The sequence below is a fragment of the Populus nigra genome, chromosome 1 (assembly GCF_951802175.1).
Source record: "Populus nigra chromosome 1, ddPopNigr1.1, whole genome shotgun sequence".
Classification (NCBI taxonomy): domain Eukaryota; kingdom Viridiplantae; phylum Streptophyta; class Magnoliopsida; order Malpighiales; family Salicaceae; genus Populus; species Populus nigra.
In genome coordinates, this window is record NC_084852.1 from 2,472,406 (window position 1) to 2,489,296 (window position 16,891).

At 33.9% G+C, this 16,891-nt stretch overlaps 2 protein-coding genes across 2 annotated transcripts; both read left to right on the top strand.

Annotated features, from left to right (window-relative positions):
- The first annotated feature begins 1,522 nt into the window (after nt 1–1,522).
- LOC133693590 (beta-1,6-galactosyltransferase GALT31A-like) lies at nt 1,523–5,710 on the top strand. Its single transcript, XM_062114832.1, has 11 exons — nt 1,523–1,986; nt 3,089–3,191; nt 3,277–3,338; nt 3,534–3,745; nt 3,845–3,908; nt 4,010–4,082; nt 4,473–4,593; nt 4,681–4,768; nt 4,852–4,977; nt 5,061–5,170; nt 5,389–5,710. The coding sequence occupies exons 1-11, from the start codon at nt 1,883–1,885 to the stop codon at nt 5,535–5,537; spliced, it is 1,212 nt and encodes a 403-aa protein (XP_061970816.1). The 5' UTR covers nt 1,523–1,882; the 3' UTR covers nt 5,538–5,710.
- A 7,038-nt stretch (nt 5,711–12,748) lies between these two features.
- LOC133706262 (uncharacterized) lies at nt 12,749–15,607 on the top strand. Its single transcript, XM_062131761.1, has 6 exons — nt 12,749–13,733; nt 13,910–14,072; nt 14,253–14,429; nt 14,520–14,603; nt 14,692–14,773; nt 14,884–15,607. Exons 1-6 carry the CDS (start codon nt 13,378–13,380, stop codon nt 15,324–15,326), a joined length of 1,305 nt encoding a protein of 434 aa, XP_061987745.1. The 5' UTR covers nt 12,749–13,377; the 3' UTR covers nt 15,327–15,607.
- The last annotated feature ends 1,284 nt before the right edge of the window (nt 15,608–16,891 follow it).

Consider the following 16,891-nt stretch of genomic DNA (forward strand, 5'->3'; position numbering starts at 1 on the left):
CAAAATGATTTTTTTTAATTCAGACTAGAAGTTTGGTTCACTATCTAAGCATCAAGTTGATCGGAATTGGGTCATTGATTAACCTGTCAAATTAATTTTAAAATGATATTTTTTTTAAAAAATTCAACTTATACTAGAAATTTAATCAACTACTAGTTTTTAAATAATTTTGATGTGTTAAGATAAAATAAATTTAAAATATAAAAAGAATATTATTTTAATATATTTTCAAATAAAAAATAACTATCATTACATTCTCAAACTAGCTATAAAACATCACAAAATTTGGCTCCCATGTTGATAAAAAAGGAAATACCCATGTTAGCATTATCATTAGACTAATTAAATCTCACAACTTTACACCGAAAGAGTCCTGTTATTAGACAGAATTGTGAGCCCCATGTGAGCATATTCCCATGCCTACTTAAGTTCTTCATGTTTTGGTCTAATGTTTCTTTAAACCAAAGAAACTATATAGTTTCCAATGTATTCTGGTCGTGTCATTACCATCTTGTTCCTTGAAGATAAGAACAATGGTATCTCCTTTTATTGCTCTTACTTTAAAATCATTTTACTTGTAACTTCGTGTGTTTAACTTTGCTAAAATACAAATTAGTTTACTAATGTCGAGGAGATTAGATTATGTTAGTTTGATTACTAGCAGCATACCATTCGAAGAAGAGTAGCTAAGGCAAAAAAAAAATATTATTTACTTGTCAAAACCAACAAAACAAAAGTCTAATAGTCATGATATCATAAGGCAAGTTAATTACTAAACAAATGGGTCAAGCAGCAAGTTGTATTTGTATATCATAAGATTTCGATCATTAATTTTAAGCACACGGAGCCCATCGAGCCCCTAAACCTGAAAAGGATCAAGCTGGCTCAACAATAAGGAAATAATTTGCTTATAATATGATTTACTTAATTAGAAGATGTAATAATCTTTTGGATTGTACATTAATCCACATAACTAGATTTCTTGTCTCTTGATTTCATTTGTGTTTGTCCTTAATAAGGTTGTTGCACTTAGGAAGTTAAAAGCACTTGCTATCATCATTTTCATCATCAAAGCACAAATCCATCCAAATATCAAAAACTAGCATCTTTCCCTAATGATCTATTAATATTAATGCATGTTATAAGCCCAGAAAATAATTAATAAGTACTAAGTACCATAATGTTTTTGACAGGATTATTACCGAATCTATTAATAAACTATTAAACAAATGGATTCATGCACATTAATTGGATATCATAAACATGTTTGGACAGGGACGAACAAGATGGGTTAGAGTAATTCCATCAGATGACATCAGATAACAAGAGACATTAACAAGAAATCTACACATGATCTCTCATGAATTACATATTTCACCAAAATAATAGATTCTTTAAACCTTAAGCTTCCTTCAAGGTTAATGTGAAGTAGTATAACAAAGGAATTAGCTAGTGGTCCATGCGTGACTCTAAGTAGAAAAGCAATAAAAAAAACAAAAAAGCACACAGGCTAGGATGGCACACCAAGGGACAGTTTTAGGTAGCTGTGACTTTTGTCATTGCATTATTTTTTATAGAATATTTCTCTGTGACAAAACAGTAAAGGCGAGCATAAATTTTTACATCTTGTTGTTGCCCATTTTCATTGGATTTGAAAAGAAAAATGAAACAAAGCAAGAAGAAAGTAACATAGTTCTTCAGTTTCCTATTGTTTAAGACAACAATTAAGTTCAGGCATTGGTTTTGTTGTGCTCTCTTATCTTCCTCGGTCTTTGTAGGAAATGCGGTCACTTGCTTTGTCCTTGTAGCGTAGTACCATTCCCCAAAGGTTTTAAAGAAGAAAGAAGGAAGCTTTCTTAAAGCTGAAGCTTGTTAGATTAAAATGGGTATAAGCAGACCTCAAAAGTCCAGTAATGGAATTCCCACCAGATGGGTTTATCTCTTCTGCATTGCCAGTTTCTTCTTGGGGGTTCTTGTTGTTAACAGGTTATGTTTCTCTCTCTTTTTCTCTTGTGTGGAATTTTTAAAGATCTTGTCTTTTTGAAGTGATCATCGTTTAGATTTGTTGCCTATCTTAGTAGGATTTGGAAAGCTTAACTTTGGTGGTGCTTCTGTTTTTGTGCTTTCGTTGCTTTATGTCTAGGATGGAGAATCTTACATGGTCTCTCTTATGAAATCATATGCAAAATGTAATCCTTTTGTGTAGATTTTGGCCGTTATTTTATGAGATTGAGGGCTTTTTTCTTGGAATCCATGTAAAATATTGGGACTTTTTGCTGTTCTGGCCTTCTGGGTCTACAGAATTTCAAGTTATAAGTGGAGTGGTGGAGACTGATTGAATGATTTTGAAATGCTTGAAGTGAAGGACGAGCTTAGTTCTAACCGCGGAGATGAATTCCCAGTAAGGAGAATATGTTAAGTATTGATTTGGGTGGTTAAGTATGTGTTTCAAATGGAAGGTCATTGGGTTGGTGAATAGGCTAATGTCAAGTTGCTGAAGAGGTATTGATTGGATATTGGTGGTTGAACAGGTGCAGAAATATTTCTGGTCTTTTGATGCCTTGAACAGGCAAGTACCGAATGAATGTCTGCCAAGTTGGAAATCGAGCTGTTTCTTAAATTTTTGATGCGTAGAGATGCTTCCAAGTTGTCTTTTGAGAGAAATTAGCTATAATATTTGAATACCAAATTTTGGGTTTATTTATTAAATATCAATTAAACGATGAGAATTGGCGTGTAAAGCCAAAAAGCTGAATCAAGTTATGTTGTGGAAGAAAGGCAAAATATTAGATGAGACTTGCTAAGTGATTCTACTTTGAATAAACCGGTGAAATGGAGTCCAACTTGTGCCGCCATTTTACTAGCACTTCATCAACATCCAGCATTTGTGTTGAGAACACATCAATTAACACCGTATCTCTAGCAGCTGGCCGTAATGTAGTATGATAGTTTAATCCGGTGCATTCTATTGATTATATATTGGATAGCTTGTAAGCTATTACTGCATTTCACTTTTTCTTCTTCATCATCTTTAAGCCCTCCAGCAACTTTGCTCAAGTCTGATGTGCCACTTACATGTATTTTATAGGTTTTGGGATTTTCCTGATCCAGCAAAAATGGATGAGGAAGCTTCATCTGTGAAGAAGGATCAATTAACAGCAGATCATCCCACAGTTAATTGTGAGAAGCAGGCAAGTCTAATTACTAAAATAATGTTTCATAAGCTCTGTTTCCAGCAGTAAACTCGTGTAGATGATAATGTTTATGATATTGCAGGAAACTGGTGTTCAGGCAGGAGACATCCTTTCTCGGGTTTCTCAAACTCATGATGTGATCATGTGAGGTTCTAAAACCCGGTGTTTTATGCTTTAAAAAGAACTCTGGATCACTTATGTAATTCAATAAATATGTATTGTTTTATAATTTAAAAAAAAGGCTATTTACTTTAATAGGCATTGTAAATTTGGAATGGAACCTTCAAGAGAAGCATTGAAGTATCATTTCATGTAATACCCCCACTATGATGATTACAGGACACTGGACAAAACAATTTCCTCATTGGAGATGCAGCTAGCTTCAGCAAGAGCTGCAAAAGTTATCAACGAGGATGGATCTCCAATGGTCACAAAATCAGGAACCGAGCATTTGAAGGAGCGACCAAAGGTTTTCTTTGTTATGGGAATAATTACTGCATTCAGCAGCAGGAAGCGAAGGGACTCGATCAGAGAAACCTGGATGCCCAAAGGTTAAATCCATATCATACCAGTCCTTCTCTGAACTAAACCATTAGTAGCTGTTACGAGTCAGTAGATGCTTACACTTAATTGATTATTTTTTATTCTAGGAGAGGAGTTAAAAAAGTTGGAAACAGAGAAGGGTATTATAATACGGTTTGTTATAGGACACAGGTATGTTTATTCAAAGGGCACGTGGTTATTTAGTAGCTCAGTGTTAACAGTTTGACAATATATATCTGTCTGGCATGGTTAATTTTTTTTGTATTTGACAGTGCATCTCCAGGTGGTGTTTTGGACCGTGCTATTGAAGCAGAAGATGATCAACACAAGGATTTCCTGAGACTGGTATGTCATGGTTAGAACTCTGCGGGATGTGTTTGATAACCAGGCATTATGCAGGATAATATGTTTTGTAACCAGCTACCAAGTAAAGGCTATGAAACTATATGCAAAATCATTTTGTTAATTGCCTTTTTCTCCTTACCTATTGAACACCAAGCAGAAACATTTGCCTAGTCTTCCGGTTCTTGTCCCATTTAAGGATAAAAAATCTTTCTACACTTGGATGAAAAAAATAAAATAAAATTGGACATTATTGAAGAAGCTGGTCCCTTTCAAAAGCCAGGGCTACTGGTTTGGGAGAGAAAAGCTTCTGAAATGTATTTGGAGGCGGTGTATGATAATCGCAACAAGTTTTCAATTGCTTATGCAGAGTTACTGTAATCTTTGTTGCAGAATCATGTAGAAGGTTATCATGAATTATCGTCGAAAACACAAATATATTTTTCAACAGCTGTTGCTAAGTGGGATGCTGACTTCTATATTAAAGTTGATGACGATGTGCACATAAATCTTGGTTAGTTTACTTGAATGCTTTACACCTCACAAAAATGGAGCACAGAAGGATGTCTTTTGGCAGTCATCTGATTTTAATATCTGGCAGGCATGGTCGGATCTACCTTGGCCCGTCATAGATCAAAGCCTCGTGTTTATATGGGTTGTATGAAGTCTGGACCTGTACTAGCACAGACGTAAGCATTCAAATGGAAGCAAATTTTATGATCGTACGATGTTCAACTTTGTTAACACATTTACTTCTGCATTCTATTTGCAGAGGAGTCAAGTACCATGAGCCAGAATATTGGAAATTTGGTGAGGAGGGGAACAAGTATTTTCGGCATGCAACTGGGCAAATATATGCAATTTCTAAAGACTTGGCCACCTATATCTCAGTAAATCGGTAAGCCTGAGTTTTGTGCCATAAATTCTATTTAGATAATATCCTCCTTCTATATTGCTGATGTACGGCATTTTAATCTGCAGACACATACTTCATAGATATGCAAATGAAGATGTTTCTCTAGGTTCTTGGTTTATTGGTCTTGACGTTGAGCATATTGATGATCGAAGCCTCTGCTGTGGGACTGCACCTGGTAAGATAAATGCAAATATGTATTTCTTTGTTCCCCTCCTTCATGGCATGCTTTTAATATTTTGATAGCCTCCGTTCTAGCACATTAACTGAAGCAAATCGTTATACTATGCATGATTTTTTATCCCTTGTACAAAAAACTCTTGCATGTTACACAAAATGGTCTCTTCGAAGTTGAATAAAAGATTTTTCACTAATGTTGTTGAAATATTGTGATAGATTGCGAGTGGAAAGCCCAGGCAGGTAATCCTTGTGCTGCATCGTTTGATTGGAGCTGCAGTGGCATTTGTAAGTCAGTGGAAAGAATGGAGGAAGTACACCAGCGATGTGGGGAAGGTGAGGGAGCAATCTGGCATACAAGTTTCTGAAACCTTTCCTCTTGTAATATAGCTTTTTGTGTGTGATTTAAGCTGTTGGTTTAGACAACACCATCTGCCCGATTTTTGCTGTCGATGCCTCGGACATTTGGTGCATGATTAAATTAATTACTTCACATACAGATTATCAAGTCAGGAAAAGAAATATGGTGTAGTTCCAAAGATTCACAGCTCGCTTCTAACCCAGACATAAAGAAAATTACTTACTATATCCAAATTCTACCAAAACGTGGATGAAACATGATAGAATGTAGCCTGATATTCTCCAAATTCTACCAAAACGTGGAAGAAAATTACTTACTATATAATGAATACTTAAATAAATATGTGAAACCCAACAGATAAAATATAAATATCTAAATCTTTATCCCGTTAAATAATAAATAAAATATGAATATAGTATATATATACTCATTGTCATCCCTCCTTTCATTCTATCAACATTTTTTAGGCATGCAACTATTTTATTTACTTTGTGTGTGAGCATTTGTAAAGACGGTATGCACTCTCAAATTCTATGAACTCATGTGACATAGCCCATATTTTAGTAAAACACAGATGACAGCATAAAAAAATGCATTTGTTGTATTTTATATGCTATTAGATTGTGTTAATACCAAAAAAGTATTGATCTAGCAATTAAGACACTATTATATCCCTACAAGAATGATAACATAAGTTTGATCTCTAGAAAGTGCACTTATTAGAAGGGGCAGCCATAAATCCCAAACGGGACTAGTTTTACCTTTTAAAAAAGTATGAAGATACCTGGATAAGGAAAAAAAAAACTATTTTAAAAAAATATTCACATTTAAAATCAATGGAATTTAAAAAATGTTCTAAGCCAGATATTTGGTGAGGCACTCATGGGTATGAAATTTGGATCTTAAGAGAGGAGAAGTGTTGAATACATTCACGTTTAAAACTTCTCTGAAATTTCCTTTAATCTCAATTTTTTTTAATGCCAGAGAACTTTAATTTTATATATGAATAACTAGACATTATCTAAATCATAGTTTTTAGATCCGGCTTGATATAAGATCCGAATCCTGAGTTTTTGACCGGGTCTTACGGGGTTAACCTGTCGGGTTACGCTTGGTTTTTTCTTTTCTAATTTTTTCTTCAACCCAACCCGGTTCCAACCCCGAGTCGGCCGGATCCCGGGTTGACCGTCCAGGCCGGACCGAGTTTCAAAACTATGATCTAAATGTCATTTGTTGTATCTTATTAGTTATTAGATTGTGTGTTAAGAAAATAAATAAATATATATATATATATACATATATATATATATATATATAATTATTTTTATTAGACATGGTAATATTCTTAAATATTCACAATAAATTCTATAACAAAAAAAAGAAAAGGAAGTGAAGATCGATACACAACATCAAATTTATACTATACTAATTCAGTTTTGAACACTCTGATCTTGTCAAAATATTTTTCCTAAATTCACCTCTTAAAAAAAATTTACAAATCGAATGAGAATTTCATACGTTGAATATATGGATCCTACAAGCTAATGAATCCCATAAATCTAATAACTGAAATTTCTTGGCAAGTAAATTCAGGGAAAAAAAATTCAACAAATCTTAAAATTCGAGTTTCTAAATTTCTTACCAATTGAATGAAAATCTCATATATTGAACATGCTGATCTAGTGATGAGATCCCACTCTAAATTCAATCTAGTGACGAGCTAGGATATTATCCACCAAAAACCACCGTTTCTGTTTTTGGGTTTATTTTATTTTAAAAAATATATTAAATTAATTTATTTTTAATAATTTTGATACACTAATATTAAAAATAAAAATATATATATTAATATATTTTCAAGTAAAAAACATTATACACTAAACAATCACCGTCCTATACCTTAATTTCAGCATCATTTAGGTACCTTCTTTTTCATACGCCAACTATTTCATATTTCTTGTCCATTTCCTGAGAATCTAAATGATTATAAATCCATGGTCAAGTGGAGGCCAAGGGACCATCCGCATACACACTTTGATATCATTTGCTTGGAGCTTGTTAGGCCTATCGCTGGATGTCAACTCAGCTTCCATTAGCCTCCATTGGGAGATGGGCAGCCCTTGAAGAAGACCGTTTCCATTGGACATATCAATTCGATTAGCATGTTAGGCCAAGGGACCATCCCCATGCGCACCCTTTTGTCTTCTTTTTGGGTCCCAACCTCCATTAGCAGCAACGCATGAAGAAGACTATTGCAAGCATGAGGAATTCCTGACAACAAAAACTATGTTGCTGCAATAAAAGTGTTGAACTCCACTAAGGAGAAGAGGTTTTTCTAGATTCCAGCCATGTTCAAGGAGCACTACGACATCAGTATCACAAACACATAAATTTAATTACATGATGAACACATGTATTGAGTCTGGCCAGTTCACTTTTTTATATATGTAGCTATCAAGAAATTTGCTGCAAGATCCCTAGTTAATTTTGTGGCGAGTCTGTTTCTGCGTTTCAAAAATGTTTTTGAAAAAAAATTAAATTTTTTTTATTTTTTATTAACTTTAAATTAATATGTTTTTAGTGTTTTCAAATTATTTTTTTGTGCTGATGTTAAAATTAATTTTTTAAAAATAAAATAAAAATCATTGGCATGCATTTTGACACAAAAAATTATTTGAAAAGCAACTACAACCACACTGCCGAACAAGCTAGCCCGACTTAGTGAGTTAATCCAGAAACTGGTTTAGATAAAGTTTAAATTAAATAATATAAAAATTAATCTAGTAAATTAATTTACAACCCGGTCAAATTAAACTTGTTTTGAAAATAATATAGTTTTAATGTTTTTAAAATTCCTGAAATTATGTTGTTTTTGAATGACCTAGATCAATTTTAATTAAATTGATTAACCCATGATAGGAGACTTAATAGATGATTTTGAGTTTAACAACTTTGATTTTTATTCCATGTTCACATCTTGTTTTTTCTTTATCTGAAAAATCTCCTAGCTAGCTTGGCAGAGAACCATGTCACGGTGCTGGCTACTGCTTCATACGTCTTTTACTACTTGGGTTGAACACAACATTTCTTGCATATGTTGATCAGTTGTTTACTTTGGAAAAGATATGTTGAAATTATCTAATTCACATAATAAGATAATACTATACGTATACTCAATCTTTAGGTAATTAATACCCCAAGAATTCAAATTACGATGCTTGGATTTGAATCCAAGTCATGGACATAATTTTCTCTTATCACGCAACTTCCTCGCAGGGGCAGAGGGTGGATTAATTGAATTACTGGGAGGGCCAAGGTAAAAATATCACGAGGCTTTACTAACATTATGAAGAATTTTGAGGGCTTAGTCATAATTTCCAAGTATCCAATATGAAAATATGCTTAAATTTCAAGAATTAATTTTTTTTTTCAATGGTCAGCTTATGTGATGTCTACCAGGAACACAATTAGTCAACTAGATTTTACCATGCAGTTGACATAGAAAACTAGCGAGATGAAATCTAATATAAATCTAGTTTTAGTTTTTTTTTTTTTAAAAAAAGATATTAACATGGCAAAACACAGTAAATTCATTACTCGATTGATTCAACAAAGTTTCATATCAATGAATATTTTAAAAAAAAATGAAGTAATATGTAGTTTTGATAAAATAATGATAATAATAATAATTGATATAGCAACTGATAATTTCTTTTTAATTTCTTTTCACAGTGAAGGGACACTCTCTTTTATTAACAAAATCATAGTTTTGATTGGATTTTAAAAGATTCCGACGAACCAAACCATGAAAACAAATCATATGTCGGTTCGAAAACAATGATGGTATTGACCCAGGATCAAGTAGCGGTCGGTAGAGCTGAGAAGCCATTGATGGCTTTGAACAAGAAAAAAAAGGATGTTGGACTCATAACAAAAGACTTTGCATGAGAACCGCAGCATGTCACGATAAAGTTGAACCAGCATATGGATTGGAGAATAAATAAAACCAGAAATCTTCCTCAAATTTCTCACAACATATAGTAAATAAGCTTGCACTAAAGAACAAAAACGCACCATGTTTCGGTTTCAGTATTTCTTTTTTATATATAGTTTAACGTGGGTATCCGGGTCAGCTTACGCGCATCTCGATTAATCCCACGAATTCTAAAATTAACGACCATGTAAGCTTCCAGTGGCCATCATATGAGCAATTACAGGGCTCGAACCTGAGACTAAAAAAAAACAAACATTTTAATCTCAAGTTTTTACCACTGAATCATCTATATTAATCTATATTAGCAACGATGGTTTCAAGCATGGACTTCATTATTTTACATAAGGAATATTAGGTGGGCTTCCGGTGGAGATGCAAGATATGTCCCCATCATCAATATCATTACATCATCTTAGCTTCTTTCTATGAAACATTAAGTGGTTGTGGTCTTTCTTTAAATACTTAGGTTGATGATGCCTTCGTTCAGAAGAACTTAGAATATGTGTGTAGTAAATGAATAAGAGATCGACCGTTGCCTAACTTCTCCACCTCCCACCATGCTTCAGCTAAAATCCCTACCTCTCTCTGAACGAAGGCATTCAAGAGAAGATCACCATTAAAGTTTGATATTTCTACATGAAGATTTTAGGTTTAAATGTTTGAAAGAGTTGAATGGAAGTTAGGTACGAGGAGGAAATAACTATCCCTATTGAATGATTCAAAACTCATCGTTACTCTTGTTAACCTAAAGAAAATCAAAGAACATTTATGATTAATTTTTTTTTATTTTTTTAACTTTAAAGGGCTGATCTATTGGATCACTCGAGGACTTATTTTCTTTCTAATTTCAAGTTTGAACCCTTTTCAAAAAAAAAAAAAAAAGAGTCATGGAACATGCTCCATAGCAATCCTTTTGAAACATTCAGGTCAAAATCGTTGAACAGTATTGCCATGACCAAGAACAATTCATTGCCAAAAAAGCTTAATGATTCGTTCTTTTATGAGCAGCCAGATTAGTCAAATAAGACATTCTAACAAGTATGATTAAGTTAAATCCGAGTCTTCGTCAATCAGTTTAAAATCTTTCTCTTTATGTTTAAAATTTAATTTTTTTTAATTTTTTTTACTTTAAATTATTTTTTTATATTTTTAGATATTTTAATACTCTATATCAAAAATAATTTTTAAAAATAAAAAAATATTATTTTAATATATTTCTAAATAAAAAATATTTTAAAAAACAACTTTAACTTCATTTTCAAACAAGCTCGTCAAATCAAATACCCAATTGATTGCAATTAACATCTTGATGGCAACAGGTGCTACTGTATTCACCACAAAATTGTTAGTAGCTTGTTTGATATTTATGTGTATGATTGTTTGTAAATATATTTTTAATAATTTTTTTTAACATGTAACATTCCCACACAGTCATGTGTGAGAAAATCAGTGTTACCGCTGTTGAAATTCCATAATATATATATATGTATACACTCACTAGCTTTTCTTAAATATTAAATTTATGAATATTTTTCTGGTTATATTGTATGAATTATTGAGTTTTAACACTTTCTTAAATGTTTGTAGAGATCATGATTATTTGGAACATGGTCGAGTATGTTTTTTCAAATCAAATTCTTGAAATCATATCACTGGATAGGATTTGCATTCATGCATGGATAACTGATAGTTATTCAAAAATATAATTAGTAAGTTATTTGATTTTAAAATAAATTGATTTGGTAGTTAAGATCTTGCGAATATGATCCATCTTGTTTTTAAGAATATGTGAAATTTCAATCAACTTTGATATAACTAGTTTTTACATACTTACGCCTCAAGACCATGTTTTGCAGTAATTAAAAAAATAATTTGTTCTTGGTAATTTTTACATGTATAAAAAATAAATGGAAAAATCATAAAAACCTCAATAAACACATTTTAAGCTTAAAAAACACCATCATCTAATGACTCTATAAAACGAAAATCAAACAAAATAAAATAAAACACTTACATTGAAATTCTCTTTCCAAGACAAGTTTATTGATATTAAAATTGGTTTTTTTTTGTGATCAATATACAAGGACTGAAACATAAAAAAATAAAATTTTAAAGCTGTGAGATAAATATATAAGACTAAATGAATCAAATAATGCAAAGAATTGAACTTTGCTTTCCAAGGCCAGCCTATTGACACAAAGATTGATCTTTCTAGTGATCAATATGCAAGGACTGAAATGTAAAAAAAAAAGTTTTAGGATTGATACGTAAACATACAAAACTAAATGGACCAAATAATGCAAAAATAAAAGACTTGAAGGACCTAACTGTACTTTTTAAAAACTTTTTATTGCGATGCAGTGGAATAATGCAATCTATGATGAATAGCTAAGGAAAGTCCAAGCTTTTTTTGTTTATATTGATATTATTATTTTACATGATGAGAGATGTAGGGACAGGCAAAAGAAGAAAAGTTTTGCATAAGCTATATGTATGTCGCATGTTAAAATCCACTACTTTAGGTTAGAGAATTTCAAGAACATGGTATGTTTGAACATCGTGCTTATATTTAGTAACATATATTAATATATTTTGAAAATAAATATTATATACAAGGATACTAAACTAATTCTATAAAAACAAACATTTCCTTAATTAAATCAACGATTCGAAGCCATGATCCATAATCCTAATGCATCAAATGATAAAATCTGAATATTATCCATTTATTTATCTTTTTTTTTTCAGTTTAACGTGGGTGTCCGGACCAGTTTGCGCGCACCTCGACTAATCCCACGGGCCTTGAAGTTAACGACCATGTAAGCCTCCAGTGGCCATCATATGAGCAACAACAAGACTCGAATCTGAAACCACAGAGGGAGCAAACTTCTTATTTTAAAACTCTTACCACTAGGCTATCACCTAGATAATTATTTATCTAATTTTTTGAATTTTGGTTAAGTTGTAAATTACATCAATCTTTCAATAATAAAGAGTAAGAGTAAAACTATCCATTTATCTATTTAGTTTTTAAAAGTTTTTGAATTTTTTTATTTTTTAAAAAGATGTAAAGATATCGGGTAAGGAAAAGAAAAAAAAAACAAACGGTAAAACGTGATAAATGAGACGTGGAAAAAACAGACGCGGTAGCTAGCAGCGTGCCCACAGACCACAGACCACTTCTCCACATATAAAAAACACACCCACTTCGCATATCCTCTTCAACAAACAAAGCACGGGAACTCGTTGGCTTTGCCGTAGAGACTTGGCCACATAAACTCCTCACACATAACAACAACACAGAAGACACCAATCCTCATCATTCTTCCTCTAGCATAGTAATAGAAGCCTACAAAATTTTATCCATTCTGTGCCCATTTATCTCTCAACATTTGCTCCAAATTAACTTGTCCAGAAAGAGGAGAGAAAAACCCTGATATTTTGTAAGTTGTAACTGCTTGTATTATTACAACAACACAGTTTGTGTGGTGCAAGGTAGAAAAAAACAAAGAAAATCATGTTGGCCCTACAATAATCTAAACAGCACGTCTCTCTACCGCTTATCTCTGAATCCTTATCCTTTTTCCAACAACAAGAACGGAGTTTTAACTTGTTATTTCACTTCCCTGGCATTTTCTCTGCAAAACCCATATCTTCTTTAGGACCGCGGAGGTTGTTTTGGAGGGGGTTTGTGGGTTTTTTTAATTTATTTTGAAAACCCTTGAATAATCCTGTGCTTTAAAGGTTTATTCTTTTGGATTAAATCGAGGGTTTTTGTTGTTTGATTTTTATTTTCAAGGGTTTAATTGGAAATTTCTGGGTTCTTTTTGCTTTTTGCTTTTGTTGGTTAAAGATGGCTTTAGGTTCAGTTTTATTGGAGATTTTGCAAAGACCTACAATTGGGGAAGTGTTGAGTGAGATTTTGATTTTTGTGATTCCTTTGTGGGTTGCTGTTGCTGTTGGGGTTCTTGTGGGGTGGGCATGGAAGCCTAAATGGGCTAGTAATTTGAGTAGAGAAATGTTGTTGGATTCCAAGGTTTCAAAGGAGGCTAAAAAAGAAGGAGAATTTTCAGCAACAACAAGTTCTGTGATTCCAAGTTTCAATATTTTGAAGTTTCAGTTGCCAAGTTGTGTTTCTTGGGTTGCTGATGATGGTGGGATTCAAAAGGACTCTCTCTCTGTGCCACCTACCCTCAATTCTGAATGCAGGTCAGTTGTTTTCGCTTCAAAGTAAATGTCTTTATGACTTTTGTTTGCAATTACATGCATTTTAAGCCTGCGTGTTTAGTATGATGCTCTTATCTATGGATTATGATTAGAATTTGTGGCATTTGATTGAATTGAAAAAAAGGAAGAAACTGATATGGTTGACTTTAACTGGGCAGTTCATCAAAAATGAAAAAGGAAAAATCAGATCTTGTGATGGAAGATGATTTGGAGCATTTGAGCAAGCTGGTGGAAGTGACAGATGGAGGTCCTGCTTGGATTCAGATGATGGATCGTTCAACACCTACTATGAGCTATCAAGCTTGGCGCAGAGATCCTGAGGTAGGTCTCCTTTTGTCAAATTGGTGTTGTTTTGTGAATTAGCGTAACGGGACTAGTTGATGCTGTCTTTGTAATAAACCTTTAGTTATCAATGCTAGTTCTTGCTTTACAATGTTGCTGTTTGGTAGACTTGTGCAACCCTTGTGATTGATATGGATTATGTTTCATTGAATTTTCTAGACTGGCCCTCCACAATATCGTAGCAGAACTGTTTACGAGGATGTCACACCTGAACTGGTGAGGGACTTCTTTTGGGATGATGAATTTCGAGCAAAGTGGGACGACATGCTTTTACACGCTGAAACTTTGGAGGATTGCCCTACCACAGGAACCATGTTGGTCCAGTGGGTGCGCAAGGTGGGAAGAGCATCTGCTTTATCATTTGTTTCTTTGAAGCGTTCTGTTTGTGTTGGCTTGTTTACTGAATTTATGGTTTTTCTGTCACAGTTTCCTTTCTTTTGTAGTGACAGAGAATACATCATAGGCCGTCGAATTTGGGAGTCAGGTCGAATGTACTACTGTGTTACAAAGGTATGAAAAAAGATAAAACCAGTTGCTCTCCATTCTAATTGCTTCTATTCATTTTAGAAACTTAATAGCATGTCTCTTCATGTTCCAGGGAGTTCCTTGCTCCTCTGTGCCAAGACGCAACAAACCAAGGCGTGTTGATTTGTACTATTCAAGCTGGTGCATTCGTGCAGGTAACTTATCCTCAGTTTTCCAAACTATACACGTTTGTACATTTCTCTTTATATGAGTCGCCTAGCATGTTCCTTGTGTGATTGAGATGTCTCTGTTGGATGTGAACCAGTTGAATCAAAAAGAGGGGATGGCCAGCTGACTGCCTGTGAGGTGATGCTGTTCCACCATGAAGACATGGGTATTCCTTGGGAAATTGCAAAGCTTGGAGTCCGGCAGGGTATGTGGGGAGCTGTGAAGAAGATTGAGCCTGGTCTACGTGCATATCAGAAAGATAGAGCATCTGCAGCTCCACTTTCACGTAGTGCTTTCATGGCTCAGATCAACACCAAAGTGAGTGCAGACTACCTGAGATCTTTGGAGAGCAGGACTAGTAGTGATATGTTAGAGATTGAATCTCAGGAAACACCGGAGAAACGTGTTGGGAATAATATATCGAAGTTTTTAGTGATTGGTGGGGCTGTTGCTCTTGCTTGTACTCTTGACCGGGGGCTCGCAACTAAGGCACTTATATTTGGAGTCGCCAGAAGGTTTGCAATTGGAAGGAGGATGTGATACATGATTTTTTTCTAACTTCATTCCGAAAGCACTGGACATAGATGATTGCTGAAGCAGTGAAGTGAGAAATAGTCCATTGCTGATCTCCTTACCCTTTCAGAAGGAACATGAACTTCCATTCTTTTTTCCCTATTTGAGCTTAAGCGCAGCTTCAGAACGGAAAACGACAAAAGTTCTTTAAACTGTTGTATTCACTAAGTTTAGCAATTCAATGTCATCAAAGAATCTCAAGCTGCAGAAATAACAAGATTCAGGGTTCTTTTCTTGTTCATTTAAAATGCCATGATTCATTCAGTAATTCTGTTTTTTTTTACCTTATATTTTTGGTTCCATTTTGCTGGAAGTAGGGGCAAAACAAATTGACCCACCATGTTATTTTATGTTTGGAAATTAGTATATTGGTGTAAAAATACTTTATGCTGGAAAATATATTAAAAATATTATTTTTTTTTGTAGATTTTTTATTTTTTACATAAGCATAAAAATGTAATAAAGTGATGCTTTTTAAAGTAAAATGTATTTTTAAAATACATTCAAAAACAAAAACAGCAGCAATTCCAAATAAGCTAGGCCTTTTCTGCTAACAAAACCTAGTTCAAGGAGAAGTTTCGCTAATAACCAGGCCAAAAACAAAATCCTCCTGCATAACTAGCATGGTTGTCATTGCATGTATGGCAATCTGGAGACGTTTCTCTCGTTGATGACTGGGATATTTCTCCCCTTTGCCCAGAATTCAACAAACATGGAGGTTATCGGCAAGTCTTACGACTGAAATAGACAAGGCAGTGCAGAAAGCAATTTTCTATGATAGACAAGGCAGTGCAGAAAGCAATTTTCTAAGTCAGCAAAACCCTGCCAACAACTGCCTTTGACTTTTTAATTTTGGACCAAAATGAGTTCACACATCCGTCCACACACCCGTCCATGTTGTTTTTGAAGAGACAGACATTTTGATCAATGCCTTTTCGTTTAAATAAAAAGAATACAGAGTCGGTGATAATCCTCTGCTTAGAAGAGCAAGGTTCGACATACTCCCATCAGAAATAATTTAAGCCTCGGAGAGAAAGGGTGGTTGTGGATGCGCATGGCATATGTTAGAAACACAGGCGACTAATAGTCAGATTACCTTTTGAGGGCTCAAGGGACATATTCGGATTCCTAAGTGAATAATATCAGGCAAGAGTTCTATAATTCTATGATGTCTTTTCCAGGCAAGTGATGCAGCTCACTCGAGATTCCTCGTCAAAGAATCTGTAATGCCTGAGCTAGAATTTTGGATGTCAAGCGTTTAAACTGGTCTTCAATCTTCACTGCCCATGCGTTGTTCTTCTGGCCCTAGAAATGATCATTCTCCTCTCGGTAGGTGGAGGCTTAAATAAATAAATAAATATACTTGCATTGGGTCAACAATTCTACAATAACTGTTTGATTAGTTGAGGCATTATTTTTAACGAGTTTCAGCCATTGCACGAGTTTGACATTTTCCGTTTGTCCACCGGATATAATCTCTCCTTTAAAATGCTTGTAGATACCACCACTATTATACTATACTTTAAAAGACA